The sequence below is a fragment of the Littorina saxatilis genome, linkage group LG13, assembly GCF_037325665.1.
Source record: "Littorina saxatilis isolate snail1 linkage group LG13, US_GU_Lsax_2.0, whole genome shotgun sequence".
NCBI classification, from domain to species: domain Eukaryota; kingdom Metazoa; phylum Mollusca; class Gastropoda; order Littorinimorpha; family Littorinidae; genus Littorina; species Littorina saxatilis.
In genome coordinates, this window is record NC_090257.1 from 36,416,751 (window position 1) to 36,437,562 (window position 20,812).

At 45.2% G+C, this 20,812-nt stretch overlaps 1 protein-coding gene across 2 annotated transcripts in view; it reads right to left on the bottom strand.

The window, feature by feature from the left end:
* LOC138945630 (hemocyanin 2-like) overlaps positions 1–20,812 on the bottom strand; it is a 63,851-nt gene that overhangs the window by 21,391 nt on the left and 21,648 nt on the right. For both annotated transcript variants that reach the window (XM_070317102.1, XM_070317103.1), the window contains 15 exons: positions 20,432–20,593; positions 18,835–18,989; positions 18,398–18,548; positions 17,661–17,924; positions 16,234–16,515; positions 14,192–14,416; positions 13,510–13,689; positions 12,465–12,616; positions 10,433–10,545; positions 9,195–9,415; positions 7,053–7,275; positions 6,508–6,671; positions 5,667–5,889; positions 4,248–4,393; positions 3,253–3,416 (listed from right to left, as the gene is read on the bottom strand). In XM_070317102.1, coding sequence (XP_070173203.1) covers positions 3,253–3,416; positions 4,248–4,393; positions 5,667–5,889; positions 6,508–6,671; positions 7,053–7,275; positions 9,195–9,415; positions 10,433–10,545; positions 12,465–12,616; positions 13,510–13,689; positions 14,192–14,416; positions 16,234–16,515; positions 17,661–17,924; positions 18,398–18,548; positions 18,835–18,989; positions 20,432–20,593 — 2,825 coding nt within the window. The remainder of the gene's footprint in view (positions 1–3,252; positions 3,417–4,247; positions 4,394–5,666; positions 5,890–6,507; positions 6,672–7,052; positions 7,276–9,194; positions 9,416–10,432; positions 10,546–12,464; positions 12,617–13,509; positions 13,690–14,191; positions 14,417–16,233; positions 16,516–17,660; positions 17,925–18,397; positions 18,549–18,834; positions 18,990–20,431; positions 20,594–20,812) is intronic.

Here is a 20,812-nt window from a genome sequence, read left to right on the forward strand (position 1 = left end):
TCGTGTTAGAATAAAATGCGAGTAGTGTATGTTCAAAGTCGTATTAGAGTACCATATGAGGGATAATAAAAAAACAAACTCTCCACTTAAAAATTAAAAGTTAAAAGTTCAAATCAAGCGTCAATGTAAATGCACCCTTAATAGTCACGTACTTTGCATATAATTAAAATTGCAAAGCTGCTTTTTTTTTACCTCCGTTGCATGCAGGCTGCTACATCCCTGAGTTGTTTTGCCTTCATTTTTTATTATTTTTTAAAAAAAAAATTTATGAGGCAAAGCTACTTGACAAATCTAAAGTCCACCCCCATGATCAATCAATATCAATATGAGGCTTATATCGCGCATATTCCGTGGGTACAGTTCTACAAACATCAAGTGAGGCTTTGAAAACAATAGTGTTAATCAAGAAATGCTCACTGTGTCAGGATGCTCACAAACCAGTCGATTTTATAATGTGTCCAAACACAGGGATGATTTTATCCCATTGTAAAGCCTAGGCGGATATGACAATGACAATGACAATGACAATTCTTTATTTAACGAGGGTAGTAGATTAAGCAGTGGTCTGCTTTTTTACACCCAGCCCTCGCCCTAAAGAGGGACTAACTACAAAAATGAAATAAAAATACAAGATAAAAAATAGAAAATAGAAAAACTAAAATTCTACATTTGAACAGAAAACTAAAGTGAAAACACATTATACATTATGTACACAAAGTGCATTGCATTGAGGTAAATTGCGAGTTAATTTATGTGAATTAAGTGGTATAGTGCAGCTTGCACTTTCTCAACATCATGCTCTATGAGATAGAACCAACTCCCGCATTCACTCAGGCACTCCACATGCAATCATTCAAAACCTCACTCAAAACACACCTCTTCCCTCACTAGTCCGTTAATGACCACCCATCCCCCTCTCCTGCTGGTCCTTGATCTGTCTCTTTCTTTCTCCTTCTTCTTCCCTTTCCAGCTCTATTCTTCTTCTCTCAACCAACTTTATGTATCCAATAATTTATTTATTTATTTACGACTGTTTTTCCGTCTAGAATGCATGTGCTTGTAGTTGGTATGAGTGAGTGCGTCGCGTTCTCGCTGTGCGCCTGTCTGCGAGTGTATGAGTCCGAGTGTCTTGGTCCTTGTCGATTTGTGTTTCGTATAATGTTCAATATCCCATGACCTCCCTTCTTTGTCTCTGTTACTTCAGTATGGGTATATATGTTGTATTTTTATAGCTCAATAAATACATCATGGACTCAAAAAAATATATGATAGTGCAGATTCCGATTTGGGCGAAGAACTACTTTGCTCCCGACCTTTGACCTCGCGCCGAACAATGTGACACATTTGTATGAAGTTCCAAAATCGTATTGCACGGCTCAGAAAACCATATCAGTTGCACGCAAAAATGAATCTCAGAACTGATCTGATGTATGAGATGCAATAAGCAAACGTTTCTTTCATTATGAAAGCAATGCAGGTGGGAAAAAACGAACATTCAACTTACAAGATAACCAGATGCTAGCGAACCAAAACAAAAACACGAGTACCCTCCCCTTGCTTCGTTAGCAGACGACTTTTGAGAATCTGTCAGACCGTCCTTACCTGGCACGGTTGGGCTTCGCTATCATCAGCTGTTTCACGTGTTTTGCGAGCAAGTCTACTCTTTTGCCTGGCTCTGCAGTAAGTCCACATTGGCGATGAAGGTATCTAAGAACTTAACATGTGTGTATTTTTCCGTAATCCAGTCATATTCTTTCAAAATGCAATCAAGCGGCGGTGACAGACTTGGGTCCTGTTTTCCTCGCACCCATACCAGTTTAGGTTCATGCAAACACACTCGCAAAACATGTAGATACATTTCAAATAGGGAGCAAATGGTTAAATCTACATATGTGTTCCCTAAAATTTGCTTCTCTGTCAATAAGACTAATTGTATAATAATGCGTTCGAAAAAAACAACGTGGAATCGATTCTGAATCGAGTCGAGTAAGCCAAATGGGGGCCAAACCGGTTTCCCCGTTCCGCCGACCTGAAACGCAAAAGAATTGTGCGCTTCAACTAAATGGATTTCTATACGACTTCATTACTTTCTTGCAACTTATGAACCTTTACTTAAAGCTTTTAAACGGTCTGAAAGTAGTGTTACCGCGTACTTATAGATGCACTCATTCGTTTTATTTTTTCAGCGACGGTCACTTAGTTTAAGGTTGCAAAAAGGCCAAGTCTCGCTGAAAACACTGTTTCACACTCCACAGATCGCAACAGTGCCGCTAGTAGTCTACACTTTGTGTTTGATGGTAGAATGGGATATACAGATTACAACACGAGTGGTTTTTTATATGGCTTGTATTTCAGTCAAGACCCAGCGGGAATATCAATCGAGAGCCACTCGCCAGAGGCTCGTGTCTCCCGATGATATTCATCCGCTGGGTCTTGACTGAAATACAAGCCATATAAACAAGAGGCGAAGCCTTCAAGGCTCACGTAAGAAATCGACAAACAGTAACACAAACTCAATCACTCCGTCACACATACACACACACACACACACACACACACACACACACACACACACACACACACACACACACACACACACACACACACAGTAAGCATAGGTGAAACTGTGCAAGAAAGCGAGACCCTGGATCTGCCAAGTAGTCTCGGCCCGCTCACAATAACAATGACCGAGACGTTCAGTAATTCCTTTGCGTGACGTCTAACCCTCTTACGTCATAATGTGACGTCTTCAAATAGTTTCTATCACACACGTCAAACACTTTTGACCGAGACTGACGTAATCCATAGACTCGGAAATGTTAAAGTTTCTATCACACACACACACACACACGCACGCACGCACGCACGCACGCACAGACAGACAAAGTTTATCATCGCATAGGCTACACTTACGTGAGCCAAAAACCACTCGTGTTGTAACCTATACCTATGTATTTTATATTTTGTAAGCGCCTAGGGCTATATTTAGATTAGGCGCACAAATGTTCATAATAATAATAATAATAATAATAGTCAGCAGACCTGTGTTTACGGGAAGGATCGCGCCTTTAAGGATGTCTTTAAATTAGCCTGAAGCCGACTTTGCACAGACTTTGCAAAGTCTTTTTACCGAAAATTCAGTGCCAAAACTTTTTGCATGGAACTTCGTGAAGTCGATTTCGCTCAATTAATATTTGGCGTAAAAATCGTTTTATTTTCCCTGTACGCTGTCACAATTTGTGACTGACTCACGTGAGTGTGGCTCATAGATGACGGAAGGTTCCGGGATGAGCGAGCTGTCGAGGACAGTGCGGTTCTGCGCCGTGATGGTCACTGAGATGTGGAAGGCGTCACGCACGTCCATGCCCCTGGCTTCCAGAGCGTCCGTGATCTCGTACTTGTACAGACGGTCAAACCTGTAAAGGGAGAGAACTTCGTGAGAGTGGCGCTTGACATCGTGATATGGTATTGGTAATAACAGATTGGAGGACCATAGGTTAAAGATATTAATACGCCGATACACTCAGAACTCAGAACTTTATTACGAAAGGATAAAGGTTGAAGGCGAAGCCAACCCTTCATTTTTAACATGTACATAGATTAATTATTATTGTAAACATAAGCAAAGACAGCATAAACACACTCTCTGATGAGGGGAGAAACTTTGCAAAGCTCGGAAGCTCCGAAGAGTGTGGCTGAAAGTATGTTCTACGAGTTTCGTTTCAAAGAATCCCCTATTCTTAAAAAAAAACCACCCAGTGTTTGTCTGCCTGTGTCTTTCTGTGGTTCTGCGTAAAGGCCACCCCAACTCCACAGGATATCACGGGATAACTCTGAAGTATAGATTAGTGTGTGAATTAATTCCTTATGGCTATCAACATGTTTTTTGTGTCAATGTGTCTGTCTGCCAATGTGTATGTCATTGTGTAGGCGGTTGTCAACATAGCTTGTAGTTGATTCTAAACATGGTCATTATATATTGTATCTATAAATTGTGAATTCCTTATGGGTATCAACATGGCTTTTTTGTCGATGTGTCTGTTTGTCAATGTATATGTCATTGTGTAGGCGGTTGTCAACATAGCTTGTTGTTGATTCTAAACATGGTCATTATATATTGTATCTATAAATTGTTGAATAAAACATTGTTTAAACCAACGGACTGCAACAAGAAGGTCACGAGGTATCTTTGAGATATGAAGTAGTGTGCACGTCTCCCCTGTCTGTAAACACCTCCGTGTACTTACCGCCAAGGCATCTCAGCCGACCCGCCCAGAACGTCGAAGGATCCGGCCTCCTCGCAATCGGTTCCGTGGGCACAAACTGAGAAAGACACGTGCGCTGACGTCCCAATACCGCGCAGCAAGAAGCCAGCAAACACGCGGTCCTCCTCCTACAACACACAGACAGACACGCAACAACCAGTACTGTCAGGACCTCTAAAGCGCATAGTGCTTTTAGTTATGCGCTATAGAAAATCTCCTTAATAAATAAAGACCAGGACCCGGTTTTATGGACTCGCGGTTTTCACTCTGACAGTCGGACAACCGCTGCGCCAACCACAGAACTTCTATCTGATATAAGTTCTGTGGCGCCAACCGACTGCGGTTGTCCGAACGCTGTGCTGGGGGAGGGCAGGGGGAGGTTTCATCAGCCATCAGGGAAGAGACACAGTCATCCGACTGAAATATATTTCATGAAACCCGATTTCGTCGGATTAGTGCATGACAAGTAGGTCAACTGCAGTTGAACGAGTGACATGCACTTATCCGACGAAATCGGGTTTCGTGAACTATATTTCAGTCGGATGACAGTGTTTCTTCACACGAGAAGTTGCCCGATTACAGAGCTGCCTTCCCCGTTCGGACAAACGCAGTAGGATGACGAAGCGGTGGTCCGATTGTCAGTGTGATGGTCGTGAGTCCATGAACACGGCTCCAGCTCTCCTTGCGATGAGGCACTGTCGGCCGACTGAAATCTTTTTGATGAAACCCGATGCCGTCGCATTACTGCATTTCACTCGATCAGCTGCTGTTGACCGACTGCAATGCTAGCCCATGAAACCGGCGCCTGCACAAGTCATGCTGAAAGGGCTTGTGCACTGTTGATTCATACAACTTGACTCGCCGAACACATCTATGGCAGGAATCAGTCGCTCTATAGTTTCTGAGTACACATCTTCAATATGGGACCCCCACAGTTTGAAATTAAACCCAAAACTTGCGTGAAACGCAAAACGGCGTTTTACTGAACTGTTCAAACACCACTGCATATATAGTGTTGCAGATACCTCTGTAATCAGTTCACCGCTCGCACCTGTACAGACCATAACAGCAAAGACACACTCAGGATCATACTCAGCACACAATTAGCCTAACAAACGAGAGAATTATCTTAATTAGTTAGAGTGCCTTGGAGAATGAGGAAAACATATGAGCTTGCTGCCATCAGTTTGTTTTAGTTTTTACAAATATTTCTGTATTTATTTTTCTTTAGAATAAAAGTCGCTCGCTAATTTCAATGATTGCTATTCTATCACGTACTAGGAGATTGGTTCCGCATACAACTCTCACTTACTCTTCTTCACATGCCCCACGCATTTAGAGGGGTCGCTTACGTCCCTTTGTTTCTCAGAACCCAGCATACGAAAACTAAACAGTGCGAACCTTGCGCTGGTTGATGTAGTCCTGTAGCCGCACGATGTCCAGACCCTGAAGCTCCAGAGTGTCGTACTCGTACTTGAAATGACCTTGGTAGTCAAAGGCGTCCTCGGGCCGGGAGTACTCCTTGGTGGTGGGGTTCAGGTTGTAGGGGGCGCCGAAACTGAACGGCTTCAACGGCTCCTGCATCAGCTCCAGGGCGCAGTTGATCTCGTTGGGGTCGTGGCCTCTGGTAACATTACATAGTGAGGCTTTGGGTTAGCCTTGATTACAACAGTGTTTTTAAAACATGCATACTGTAACAAAGGTACACACACACACACACACAGAGATACACACAAAGGCACAGGCACAAACATAGACAAACAGACAGACAGACAGACAGACAGACAGACACACTGCATCAGCTCCACACACACACACACACACACACACACAAACAAACACACACACACACACACACACACATACACACGCACACATACACACACACACAAACACACATACACAAACACAACACACACACACGCAATCATTCATGCACAAACATAACCACACACACACAAACATACCAACACACAGACAGATAGAGAGACAGACACAGACACACAGACACGCAGGCAGACACACACACATGCACACACACACACATGCACACACACACACACATGCACACACACACACACACACATGCACACATGCACATGCACACACACACATGCACACACACACACACACACACACACATGCACACACACACACACACACACACACACACACACAAACACACCAACACACCAACCCACACACCCCACCCTTGCCGCCAACCAAAACACTAAAGACGTACCTGTATTTTTGGAGCTCCTGCCAGAGAGCGAAGATTCTGTCAGTGTTGGAGTGATGCAGGATGAAGACGGGGTCGTATGACGCGAAATGCAGGTGACCCATACTGTACACCTGACTGCCGCCAGTCCACTTATGGATGGCGTTGTGAGCAATCTCAAACTGCACCTGTGACCAACAAAGTACCGTGAATATCGCGGACTTAAAGACACTTTTGATTGAGGGGTTCCAATTGTCCATGTGTAAGGCGTTTTGAGCAATTCCAAAATTCACCTGCACCAATATATTAGTACACTCTAGGACTGCAATTTATGTTCCTTAATGGTCAAACGTGTCATTTTTTTCTAAAAGCTAATATAAAGCGTTGGAAAAAAAGGGGAAACCATGCATTGGGTAAATTTCTGAGCATGCACTTTTAAGAGCTAAAAGCATTGTGTCGTTATCTGAGCATCCCCGCTTGTTGTCAAAAGTCGGCAAAATTCGGCAAGCATCAACCCCCGTAAGTGCCACACACACACACACTCAAACACCCATCATTGACAAACTAACCTCAAAGTCACAGTAGTTCTCCTGCTCCAAGGCGTAGAGATACTGTTTCCATGACCACGTGTCATATCCCTTGGGTCCCTTCCTACCCAGCTCCTCCGTGTCTATCTGACGGTGAATACTCTCGCCGGCAAAGTCAATGGCCGCTCCGGCCCAGGGGTTGGGGAAGTTGGAGTGGAACAGGGGGTCGTCCCAGGTACCCTCGGTAAAGAAGGGGGGAAGGGTCCTACAACATGAAAATAGGAGGCTCCCACTCTATCATTGTTTTTAGTGCATTAAAGGTACCGAACTTGTCAAATCCAGGTGCACGGAGCCCCTGGGGCTTTTAGTCATACCTCAGGCAGCATCCGTTAGAAGAACTACCAAGTTTCATTGACTTGCACCCAAAGAGTCAAGAACTGCGATTTTTTTATGAATTAATTTCGTACTCGGACCCGGCTGGTCTTGGCCTATTTTTGGATCTAAATTTAGATCAGGTAGATCACCACATCATGCACAAAAAGACACGTCACTAGCAAACTATGTCAGACGTCATCATGAGTTTGTGTAAAACAAAATGGAGGCCGGAATCACTCATTTGAATCGAACTCCGACCAAACACCACGTAATAACTAGGTTAATTTATGCACTCGCGTGAACAAGAAACTGTCGAGCTTCACAGATGTCGTCGTTGGGTCGTTTTGGGTTTGTTTTACTACCATAGGAGGATTTTTGAACTGTAAATGCACTCAGCTGCAACAAAAACGCAAAACGAAGGCTGTGAGCTGCACTGTGCCTTAATTTAACTAGTCCCTACCTAATATGCAGTCATTTCTTGTGATGACGTTAAGAATAGTTTCAGCATCCCTCATTGTGCCAGGCTAACCGGCTAGCCTAAAATGTTGTGTTTGTTTGTTTGCTTAACGCCCAGCCGACCACGAAGGGCCATATCAGGGCGGTGCTTCTTTGACATATAACGTGCGCCACACACAAGACAGAAGTCGCAGCACATGCTTCATGTCTCACCCAGTCACATTATTCTGACACCGGACCAACCAGTCCTAGCACTTACCCCATAATGCCAGACGCCAGGCGGAGCAGCCACTAGATTGCCAATTTTAAAGTCTCAGGTATGACCCGGCCGGGGTTCGAACCCACGACCTCCCGATCACGGGGCGGACGCCTTACCACTAGGCCAACCGTGCCGGTAGCCTAAAAATGGTGCTTGTGGTGGAAGTAACAAAGAATTCAATAACATCGTGTCATTTCACTTGTGTCAAAATTAATGGGCTTTTTTGTCATTTCTTGTTTTGCTTAACGTTGAACCTGATTCTGTCGCTTGCTATGTAGCTAGAATTCCCACAAGTTGGCTAGTTTGTAAAATTCCGGTCTGGAAAATGGAGAACGGAAGAGAGCGCATCCAATTTAAAAAAAAATAAATAGATAAAAAATAAAATCCCTGCGCTTAGAACTGTACCCACGGAATACGCGCGATATAAGCCTCATATTGATTGATTGATTGATTGATTGACGTGTTAGAGGACCCACTTGTAAAGAGAGTCAATCAATTGGTCAGTGGAAGAGTAGCTTTCCCTTACTTATCCTTGCTTTTACATAGGAACAATGAGGCAAGCGACACGTGAAATTGTAGGCTTGCCTCAGTGTTTCTATCAAAACAAGGGAAATAACTCTTCCACACCCCATACAAACTTGACAGAGTTTTTTTTCCCAAACATCGTCTATAGATTCAATCAAGTGATACCACAATATCGTCCGCCACTATATTCTTTTGTCCCCAAGAGCACATTTATAAGTGGTGCTCCTTTACTTATATAATAAACTCCATGGCTTTGTTACGTTGTGAATCTGAATAAAATAAAATACTGTTTAGGCGCTTGGAGAACTATTTTAGGATCATCTGTAGATTCAATCAAGTGATACCACAATATCGTCCGCCACATTTATAAGTGGTGCTCCTTTAATTATATAATTAACTCCATGGCTTTGTAAAGTTGTGAATCTGAATAAAATACTGTTTTACTTCATGGCTTTGTAAAGTGTGTATCTGAATAAAATAAATTACTGTTCAGGCGCTTAGAACTATTTTAGGATTTGCGCCCTATAAATACCCTTATTATTATGATTAAACCAAGGGACATCACTCACGTCTGGGGAACCACGGTGTCCCAGTAAGGGATGCCCACGGTGGCTCCGTGTCGTCTGAGCGCGTCCTCGAACTGTACCGTGTAGAGTCTGTGCCACTGGGGGAATGTGGCCTGGCCGTGCACGCAGCACGCGAAGCGCTCCGTGGCCTCGGGGTAGGGGCACAGTGGGGGCAGAGCGTGGAAAGAAGCCAGGGACTGGAACCCGTCAGCCGAAGAGTCGGCCTAGAGATAAGATATTGTAGGTTGTAATTAGTAAAGTTGGCTGACAAACATGATTGTTGTTTCTTTATTCTTGATGTAAACCTGGTAGATCAAATATTGTACCATTTCTTGTACCCGATCCCACCCTGCACCCCCCCCCCCCCCCCCAAGATTATAACCAGGTCATTTTCTTCTAACTCTGTATTCTCTAAAAAAAATAAAATTCTTTTGGCTTTTTGGCACACTTTATGGATTGAAGTTTTCCCTAATACGGTGACGTGCCAGCAACTCAAATCAGGGTACCCACAAAATGGACTCGATAAAAACAATATACAAATTCGATTTCACAAATCAACACAAATTCAATATGAGAAAAAATAATAAAATATTTGCCCAGAGAAAGAACACGCATGTAATTTTGATATGTGCTTTTGCAGGTGACAACTGCATGGGAGGCATGTTCATGGTAGTGTCGCTGTGCCACCAGCATGAGCATGTAATTTACCTGTGCTATCAAGATATTTGTCTCAAAGCCGAACAATCCTGAAGCTGAATAAAGCCTAAGGTAACCTATCTGCATCGACCTCGTGCTAATTTCTTGGGCATGCAAACGTCTCAGGGACTGGAAACATGAACACTAGCATGCAGGAACAAAATGGGTAAAAACTGGGTGGCGGCATACTGTATGGCAGCTCGTTTTCCCAAGGGAGCAAGAAACCGTAATTCCATTAGGGTAGCTTCACAGGACTATAATATTATGAAATAATTGTTATATATGACGGTCATGCTTACAACAGTATCGTTGTATCATCAGCATGAGTACCTTTTATCTGTGTTGTTGTTACATTTGCTTCACAGCCGGAAAGGCTGAAGCTGAATACAGTGGAACCCCCCTTTTAAGACCATGTTCATCAGACTTTCTGTTCATAACCTCTGTAAATTGACCCTAATTTTAAGACTCCCTCCTTTTTAAGACCTGATTTTCTCACATTGTTTGAGGTCTTAAAAGGGACCACTGTAACAGGGGAGTGAACCTACCTGCAGTGAGCGCATGGCCAGCACCAGGGAGCGGCGTTCAGCGGGGCTCAAGTTCCGCACGCTCTTCCTCACCAGGCGGCGCTCTGTGCGGCCCACGTCGTTCTGCACGTGATCTGCAATCAGGTTAATAGATAAGTTAACTCATTGGGCGGGCGTTGCTGAGGGTCTTCTCGTCGTTGTTCCACGGAGGCGGGAACCCGAACGGCTTCAGCAGCTCCTGGGTCTGAGTGGCGGCGTAGTAAGCCTGGTGGAAGGAGGAAGACAGTCAAGTGGAACCCTCGTTTGAAGACTACACCATTTAAGGCGTATCCCTCTCTTAACTCATTGTCTCCCAGGTACGGATATATCCGTACCCACTCATATGGCTCTATCTGACCAGGTACGGATATATCCGCTCAGACTGTTAGCTTCAGTCGCTTCCTGTAACGTCGATCTAACGCCTGCATTCAAGCGTGTTGATACACAGTTACTACACAGTTACTACATGAACAATTCTGAGTGACCTGCTGCAGCACAGCTGGTCTCGGCTAAAAAAAACTTGGTCAACATAGGTGGGGTGGAAAGTGTTAATGCAGATGTTAGAAGCAAAGTGTTAGTTTGTTTAGTCATATTCCCCGTTCGTCGCCCGGCGCTCAGTCCCTTCTCGTGAGCTGCATGACCAGTCGACGTTCCATGTCATTTTGCACGATTCGGTCAAGAAAAGGAAATGAATAAGTTTTATGAGGATGAGAATATGCCGGTTAATACTACTACTACTACTACTACTACTACTACTACTACTACTACTAATGACAGCTAATATAGCGCGAATCTCAGTGGTGTTTGCTCTTCGCGCTTTTATTAGTAAAAACAAAACAAATTATTTATATTTCTAAACAAAAGTTGAATCGGATGACCATATTCAGCAAATAATGACGACGGTTGTAAAGAAACACTGAGAGCATTAGGCCAAAAAAAAAGTCTGTTTACGGTAACATAGGCCAAAACAATAGGGTCGGTCGGGATTTATTCATTATTTTTTCTCTAAGTTATTTTGCAAAAAAACAAAGACTTTTTTTTATTTTTTTTTTACCCAAATGGGTCGCGCGAAAACATAGGGTCGGTCGGGATACCGTAAACAGACTTTTTTTTTTGTGCCTTATAACTAATTTTCCTAAGTCCCTTATTTACGATACACTCGATTCCTAGGTCAAACCTTAAAATAGAATTTAAAAACCGTTCATCTTAATGGGTCATCCTCTTCGTGTAAGTGACCCTGTACCGCCAAATCGAATTTAAAAACCGTTCATCTTAATGGGCCATCCTCTTCGTGTAAGTGACGCTGTACCGCCAAATCGAATTTAAAAACCGTTCATCTTAATGGGCCATCCTCTTCGTGTAAGTGACCCTGTACCGCCAAATCGAATTTAAAAACCGTTCATCTTAATGGGCCATCCTCTTCGTGTAAGTGACCCTGTACCGCCAAATCGAATTTAAAAACCGTTCATCTTAATGGGCCATCCTCTTCGTGTAAGTGACCCTGTACCGCCAAATCGAATTTAAAAACCGTTCATCTTAATGGGCCATCCTCTTCGTGTAAGTGACCCTGTACCGCCAAATCGAATTTAAAAACCGTTCATCCTAATGGGCCATCCTCTTCGTGTAAGTGACCCTGTACCGCCAAATCGAATTTAAAAACCGTTCATCTTAATGGGCCATCCTCTTCGTGTAAGTGACCCTGTACCGCCAAATCGAATCTGTCCTGGATTTTACATGAGACATAAGAGCATCCTTCCACCGGAACATAATACCAAAAACCAAGCGCCAATTACTACTTAATGCACAGAGTGGCTAGTTTTGTTGTTGATTTTTTTTTTAGTTACACTGTCAAACTGTGAAATTAATTCAACAACAAAAATGTTTACACCGCACATGAGTCAGCCGGATTGGTGATTGTTCGTGTGTACGTCGAAGGATATCAGTAGCGAATGTAAAATCGGGACAAATCTGAGGTAGACTACAGGAGAAAATGTTTGTCTTTAAAGACTCTTACCGTCGCCAGGCAGGAAGACAATGGAGGGCTTGCTGAGCAGGTCAGTGTTGATGTAGGATCCGTTGAAGGAGCGGATCTTGATCTGAAGGTCAAAGTTCGCCGCGCTGTCCAGTCGCAGACCAAGCTTGCGGACAGTGTCCGAAATGTCAAACCTGCAATGTCACGAAAGCTATAGAATCACAGGTCCGGAATCAACGCGATGACATGTACAAACTGTAATATCGTGACACAAATAAAAGATCTCAAATCTGAAACGAATTGAGTTAATGCAGACTACAAAGTTGTCACAGTAAAATAACACAATGTGGAATCGGGCATCAGAAGGGTTACATGTTGAACCTGGAACATCAAGACAGCGACCTTGAGTTATGCTGAGCAAACCTCAAATGTGACCCTCCACCACGGAATGAGTGGCATGTCACCTTTGCATGATTTTCATATTTTTACATTTTCCTAAAGAGTTTTTTATGCTCTATCCAGTGGTGAAGATCGTTTTAGAAAAGAGCGAAAACTGTTTGAGTTATAAGCCTGTGACTAAGGTGACCCTCACACCGTTACCAGACACCCCCCGGACTTGTATTAAGCCTAGCGCAGAACCGCGCGAAGTGACATGCGACTCATTTCGTGGTGGAGGGTCTCAAATATCATACACAGACATCCAAAGTGACAGACATTACCTGCTCCAGTATGAAAGCATGGCCCTAACCAAAATGCGTTATTATGATATACATCTGTGCTTACATTTGGTTATGGAGTGGTTCAGTGCCCCCCCCCCCCCCCCCTCCCCCAGCACTTGCCCTCTCCCTCTCCCCCTTCCCCCGCCCACCATGAACGTTTAACGCAACAGTGTACAGCCCTTTGACGACATGGTTATTGAGGTTCTAAATTATAAATCGGAATGAAAAATATAATTGAGTTGCCCCACAACAGTTGACATGGTAAAAGCTGGACCTCAATTGACTATAATGTTTGTGTATGTGTGAACTAGCCTTTGCCTCCGTCTGTCTGATGCTGAAATCTGGTCCTGAAGTTTCAATATACTTACTTGTAAAGACGGTCAAAGGTGAAGGGCATTTCATATTCTCCTCCCAAGAGCGCGAACTTGCCGGCGGGATGGTCACAGCTCTTGCCGCCATTGCCAGTGTCAACACACACATAGATCTCCACGTCAGCAGAGGTACCGATGTTGTGTAGCAGGAATCCGGCAAACAGCCTGTCGCGTGATCTGAACCGACAAGAAAATTGAGCACGTGATAAAGGCATATACGATCACTGGTTTAATTGGGCTTCGTCGTCCGCAATAGGTCATATTCTGCTACGGTACAATGTCTTTGTTCTGATCTAGTCACAACTATACTCTGTTTTGCTTGCTTTTTGTTCAAACTAAATCATCAAGTTTCATTGTTCGTTCAACTATTGTTCTTTTTTCCATCCCGTTTCATTCTTCTTCTTTAGAACGACTCGTGGCAAGACTCAGAAAACCACAAACCCTCGTTATAACTATTAGTTTCACTGTTACAGTGGAACATCCTTTTTAAGACTCGCCCTAATTAAGACTACCACCTTTTTAAGATGCTCTTTTCATGACCTCTGTAAATTAACCTCCATTTTTTTTAGACACTTTTCATTTTAAGATCTGATTTTCTAAGATTTAAAAGGGGGGGGGGGTTCCACTGCATTACTATCAAGTCTGACAACATCAGCAGCAGCAGACACACAACGCCCACCTCTGTTTCTTCAGCACCTCCTCCAGCTGCGGGATGGTCCAGGAGTTGAAGTTGAGGTTGTCGTAGTGGTAGTTGAAGTGACTGCTGTAGTCAAAGACGTCAACAGGCCGGCTGTAGGCATCGGTCAGGTCAAACTCGTTGAGCGTCTTGTCGTCAAAAGGATGCAGCGGCTGCCTCATCAGGTTGAGGGCGCAGTCGGACTCCTCGTAGGACAGACTTCGGTACCTGCACGCAGAGTGGTCGTGAACAACAACGATACAAATAACTAATATTTGAAATAAACATGAATACATGGACATTAAAAATTGTGTTCAGCGCATCTAACCCTGCCTGTTATCTCTTTTAAACGAACACATTCAGTAATATCTCTCTCTCTCAGAAGAAGAACAAGAACAAGAACAAGAAGATCAAGAACAAGAACAAGAACAAGGACAAAAAGAACACAAGAACAAGAACAAAAAGAACAAGAACAAGAACCAGTAGAAGGTCTACCTCAGAATGCACACGTCCATGACTTATTTTTCTATGTTTCACCATGGGAAGTATCCCCAGAATCAGCAACACATCCATTTCTTTCCCCAACACGTTAATACTAATAGTTCATGCACCTAGTCTCACTAGCTACTCTACCTACCTACCTCTGCAGCGCCTGCCAGATGATCTAACGTTTAGTCTCCCCAGCTATTCTACCTGTACCTCTGTAGCGCCTGCCAGATGGCCCAACACCTAGTCTCCCCAGCTACTCTACTCACCTCTGCAGCGCCTGCCAGATGGCCCAGATCCTAGTCTCCCCAGCTACTCCACCTACCTCTGCAGCGCCTGCCAGATGGCCCAACACCTAGTCTCCCCAGCTACTCCACCTACCTCTGTAGCGCCTGCCAGATGGCCCAACACCTAGTCTCCCCAGCTACTCCACCTACCTCTGCAGCGCCTGCCAGATGGCCCAACACCTACTCTCCCTAGCTACTCTACTCACCTCTGCAGCGCCTGCCAGATGGCCCAACACCTAGTTTCCCTAGCTACTCTACTCACCTCTGGGGCGCCTGCCAGATGGCCCAACACCTACTCTCCCTAGCTACTCTACTCACCTCTGTAGCGCCTGCCAGATGGCCCAAACACCTAGTCTCCCTAGCTACTCTACTCACCTCTGTAGCAACTGCCAGATGGCCCAACACCAAGTCGCCCAAGCTACTCTACTCACCTCTGCAGCGCCTGCCAGATGGCCCAACACCTAGTCTCCCCAGCTACTCTATTCACCTCTGCAGCGCCTACCAGATGGCCCAACACCTAGTCTCCCTAGCTACTCTACTCACCTCTGTAGCGCCTACCAGATGGCCCAACACCTAGTCTCCCCAGCTACTCTACTCACCTCTGTAGCGCCTGCCAGATGGCCCAACACCTAGTCTCCCTAACTACTCTACTCACCTCTGCAGCGCCTGCCAGATGGCCTAACACCTACTCTCCCTAGCTACTCTACTCACCTCTGCAGCGCCTGCCAGATGGCCCAACACCTACTCTCCCTAGCTACTCTACTCACCTCTGTAGCGCCGGCCAGATGGCCCAAACACCTAGTCTCCCTAGCTACTCTACTCACCTCTGTAGCAACTGCCAGATGGCCCAACACCAAGTCTCCCTAGCTACTCTACTCACCTCTGGGGCGCCTGCCAGATGGCCCAACACCTAGGCTCACCAACTACTCTACTCACCTCTGCTGCGCCTGCCAGATGGCCCAACACCTACTCTCCCTAGCTACTCTACTCACCTCTGTAGCGCCTGCCAGATGGCCCAACACCTAGTCTCCCCAGCTACTCCACCTAACCCGGCAGCGCTTGCCAGATGGCCCAACACCTAGTCTCCATAACTACTCCACCTACCTCTGCAGCGCCTGCCAGATGGCCCAACACCTACTCTCCCTAGCTACTCTACTCACCTCTGCAGCGCCTGCCAGATGGCCCAACACCTAGTCTCCCCAGCTACTCTACTCACCTCTGCAGCGCCTGCCAGATGGCCCAACACCTAGTCTCCCCAGCTACTCTACTCACCTCTGCAGCGCCTGCCAGATGGCCCAGATCCTGTCGGTGTTGGCGTGGTGCAGGAAGAAGACGGGGTCGAAGGCCGAGTAGTCCAGGCTGCTCATGGAGAACTTGCCACGCCCGCCTAGAAACGAGTGGAGCGCGTTGTGGATGATCTCAAACTGCACCTCGAAGTCGCAGAAGGAGGTCTGCTCCAGAGCCAGCAGGACGTTGTCTAGGAAGTACGAGCTGTCAAACAGGTCCGGGCGAGGGTCGCGTGTCGTGTACTCGTCCAGCCCGCTGATCTTCCACCTGCAACGAGTAATATTGTTTTGTGGGTACTGATGACTGTATCCTGGGAACTTTTTCTGGACAGGGAAAAGGGGAAGCCAAAGACGGACTACCTTTTGCAAAGATTACCAAAACGTGTATGGCCATTACGGCCCTTAAAATCTGTCACAAACTTCTGTTCCAAAATTCTGTCCCAAACTTCTGTCCCAAACTTCTGTCTCAAAATTCCGTCACAAAATTCGGTCCCAAAATACTTCAACGAAATGCGACAAATGTCTACCACTTACGGCTCCATTCGGTAATGTCAAGGACAAAAAATGTCAACTGCAACTGAAGGGCAGAAATGTTCTTTGTATTGATCAATATTGTCATGTTGTGCTATTTCGGTCCATTATTCATACTTCCCTTACCCCAACACCGTATTCCTCCCTCTAGAAAGGAAACAAAATAGAATCGGCCCAGCATAGCCAAAAAATAATAATGATAATAATGTATAATACTTCTAGAGCGCATAAATCCAGGGTTAAACCCTGCTTAGAACTGCTTTACAATTTCCAGGCTGAAGGGAAGTCAACTTCCGAGAACCAATCAACCCCCCCCCCTCCCCCCTCTAAGCCCCTCTCCCAATCTTCCCCGTCCCAAGCACCCACCCGAAGAAGGGGTTGGGTCGTTGGTCTGGCTAACCTTCTTCTTCTTCTTCTTCTTCTTCTGCGTTCATGGGCTGAAACTCCCACGTACACTCGTGTTTTTTGCACGAGTGGGGGTTTACGTGTATGACCGTTTTTACCCCGCCATTTAGGCAGCCATACGCCGCTTTCGGAGGATGCATGCTGGGTATTTTAGTGTTTCTATAACCCACCGAACTCTGACATGGATTACAGGATCTTTTCCGTGCGCACTTGGTCTTGTGCTTGCGTGTACACACGAAGGGGGGTTAAGTCACTAGCAGGTCTGCACATAAGTTGACCTGGGAGATCGGAAAAATCTCCACTCTTAACCCACCAGGCAGCCGCGGCCGGGATTCGAACTCACGACCTTCTGATTAGGAGGCCGACGTCCTACCACTGCGCTACTTCGCCCGTCTGGTCTGGATAACCGATCAACCATCACTCCCACCCCCCTCTAAGCCCCTATCCCAATCCTCCCCGTCCCAAGCATGCACCCACCTGAAGAAGGGGTTGGGGTCCTTGGTCTGGCTGCGCGAGTTGAAGTAGGTGGGAGCGTCGATAAGGTCGGGGATCTCCTTGATGGGCTGGGTCCAGTCCCAGTAGGGCACGGAGACCGCTGAGCCATGGGCCAGCAGGGTGTTCTCCACCTGTTCCACGTACAGTCTGTGCCAGTGAGGGAAGGTGGGGGATCCGTGCACACAGCAAGCCTTCTTCCCTGTCGCGTCGTCGTCCGGGTGGCAAAGGCCGGGGTACCCGTGGAACCTGGGCAGAAAACAGACAGCAGAATGTTTTACAGTGTGGCCATGACATGCGGAGGGAGGGGTGAGGGAGGGGTGAGGGGGGGGGGCAAGGTAGTGAGGGGGTGGGAGAGGGGGAGGAGGGGGGAGGTGGATGGCGAATTGTCATTCAGTTCGGTAAGTGTGAGACAATCTCCAGTCACAAAACAAACAGAATAAAATTACACTAAACTTCTGTTAACGCAGACAATTGAGGTCGATGTATAGAGTTGACTAACTGCATAGCTTTTATCATTCCCCTAGGATGTTTTTACTGTGCAATGTGTTTTTGATGTTTTTCGGTCGTTGTCATTATGTTGTTTGGTTGTTTAAGAGCGGATGAACCACATATTTCATTCCATTGTGTAATTGTATGGACAATAACTTATCTTATGCCTTATGTTTTAAAGATTCAACAGTGAGACGAACAGTACAACAAAGTACACGCAACACACTGACCTGGCAATAGCCTCAAAGCTGCCGTCTTCCTCCATCTTGAGTAGAGCGGACCTCAAGCTCTCAGTCTCTCCCTCCGTCAGATCCTCAATGTTGCGACGGACGTGGGCAGACGCCTGGACCTCCTTGAAGTACGGACTGCCCGCCACGTGACCTGTACAGTTTGAAACATGGAGTTTTTAAACGTGTTTTATTTTATGGATTATGGCAATGTGTGCGTATGCTCAGCAAACTATGGTGTGAATTTGTGCGCGTACTATTTCAAAGGAATTACTACTATGCAATTTGCTGAGCATACGCACTTACTGCACAGTAGTAATTCCTTGGGACGATGGTGGGAACGCCGAAGACGTCATGATCCGGGTCGGACACAGTGTACTGTGTCAACTTATTTTTAAAACTTAATATACAGAATGTTTGTCTATAAGCCAAATGCCTACCGGGTCCCTCGGTTTGGACGATGGTGGGAACGCCGAAGATGTCAGTTCCGAGAGACGCACCGGCCAGGTCGAACACCTCGTACTTGACCTCGTAGTTGTCCAGCGGCTCCAGGCCAAACTCGGACAGCTGGTCGGTGATCTCGTACTTGAACAATCTGGTCAAGGCAGTGTTACATTGTCAGACTCGTTTCAAGACAGTGTCACACTGTCAAACTAGTTTCGAGGCAGTGTTACAGTGTCAGTCTAGTTTCAAGACAGTGTTATATTGTCAGAATAGTTTCAAGGCAGTGTTATATTGTCAGACTAGTTGCAAGGCAGTGTTACATTGTCAGACTAGTTTCAAGGCAGTGTTATATTGTCAGACTAGTTTCAAGGCAGTGTTATATTGTCAGACTAGTTTCAAGGCATTGTCAGACTAGTTTCAAGGCAGTGTTATATTGTCAGACTAGTTTCAAGGCAGTGTTACATTGTCAGACTAGTTTCGAGGCAGTGTTATATTGTCAGACTAGTTTCAAGGCAGTGTTACATTGTCAGACTAGTTTCGAGGCAGTGATATATTTCTCAGACTCGTTTCACGGCAGTGTTACATTGTCAGTCTAGGTTTGGTCAAATTCAAAAACTATTAACTTTGTTATAACCTTAGTCTTTGTAAAAGACTATGATATATTCTGCTACAATGAACGTTTTTGACCAAATCAGATTCAAATGATATCTATATGCCAACAAAGACTAATCAGTAAGACAAACAAGACTTTCTTTTCTTTATTTGGTGTTTAACGTCGTTTTCAACCACGAAGGTTATATCGCGACGGGTCACAAACAACAACAACAACAACAACAACAACAACAACAACAATTAACAACAACAACTAACAACAACAACAAGACACACAGATTCGGTCTCTCTATTTTTGTTTGGAAATGTGTTTCTGATTAAAAGAAAGTGATTCAATCCTTTTAGCGTGTTATACGACCATAAAGATTCTAAATAGCTTAAGATCTGAACATCAATACATTTTCAACCACACACACACACACACACACACACACACACAAACACACACACACAAACACAAACACACACACTCACACACACACACACACACGTATACACACACACACACACCTGCGCGCGAGCGCACAAACACAAACACACACAAACACACACACACAAACACAAACACACACACACAAACACACACACACACACACACACACAAACACAAACACACACAAACACACACACATACACACACACACACCCGCGCGCGAGCGCACAAACACAAACACACACACACACACACACACACACACACACACACACGCAAACACACACACACACACACACAAACACACATAAACACACACACAAACACACACACACAAACACACACACACACACACAAACACACAAACACACACACACACAAACACACACACAAACACACACAAACACACACACACACACAAACACACACACAAACACACACACACACACAAACACACACACACACACACGTCCTCCAACCCTACCTCAACCGACTCCATCCCAAACCTCCTCCCCATTGACTCACAAACTCAAGAAGAAAACCCGCACCTGTCAAACTCCCACGGCAGTTCATACTCGTCTCCCAGAAGATAGAACTCGCCGGCCTTCTTGCAGTCTCCAGTGGGCTTGCAGATTTCGAAGACCACCAGGGAAGACTTCTTGATGCCGTGAAGCATGAAGCCAGCGAAAACTCTCTCCTCCGCCGCGCGCCTGGCACAGAAAATAGTGAACTATTGTGCGTTGTGAATGATTACCTTTTGCAATTTGTGCAGCAGTAGTTATAAATAATGCATGGTTTCTGTTATCGCTGCTTTGGTTAATTAATTATTTATTTCGAATTCCGTTTTTTCGTTAGTTAATGAGTTGGAATATATAGTGTGATCTTATTTTGTTTTTGATTATATTTTTGTTGTCATTTGTGACTTTTCT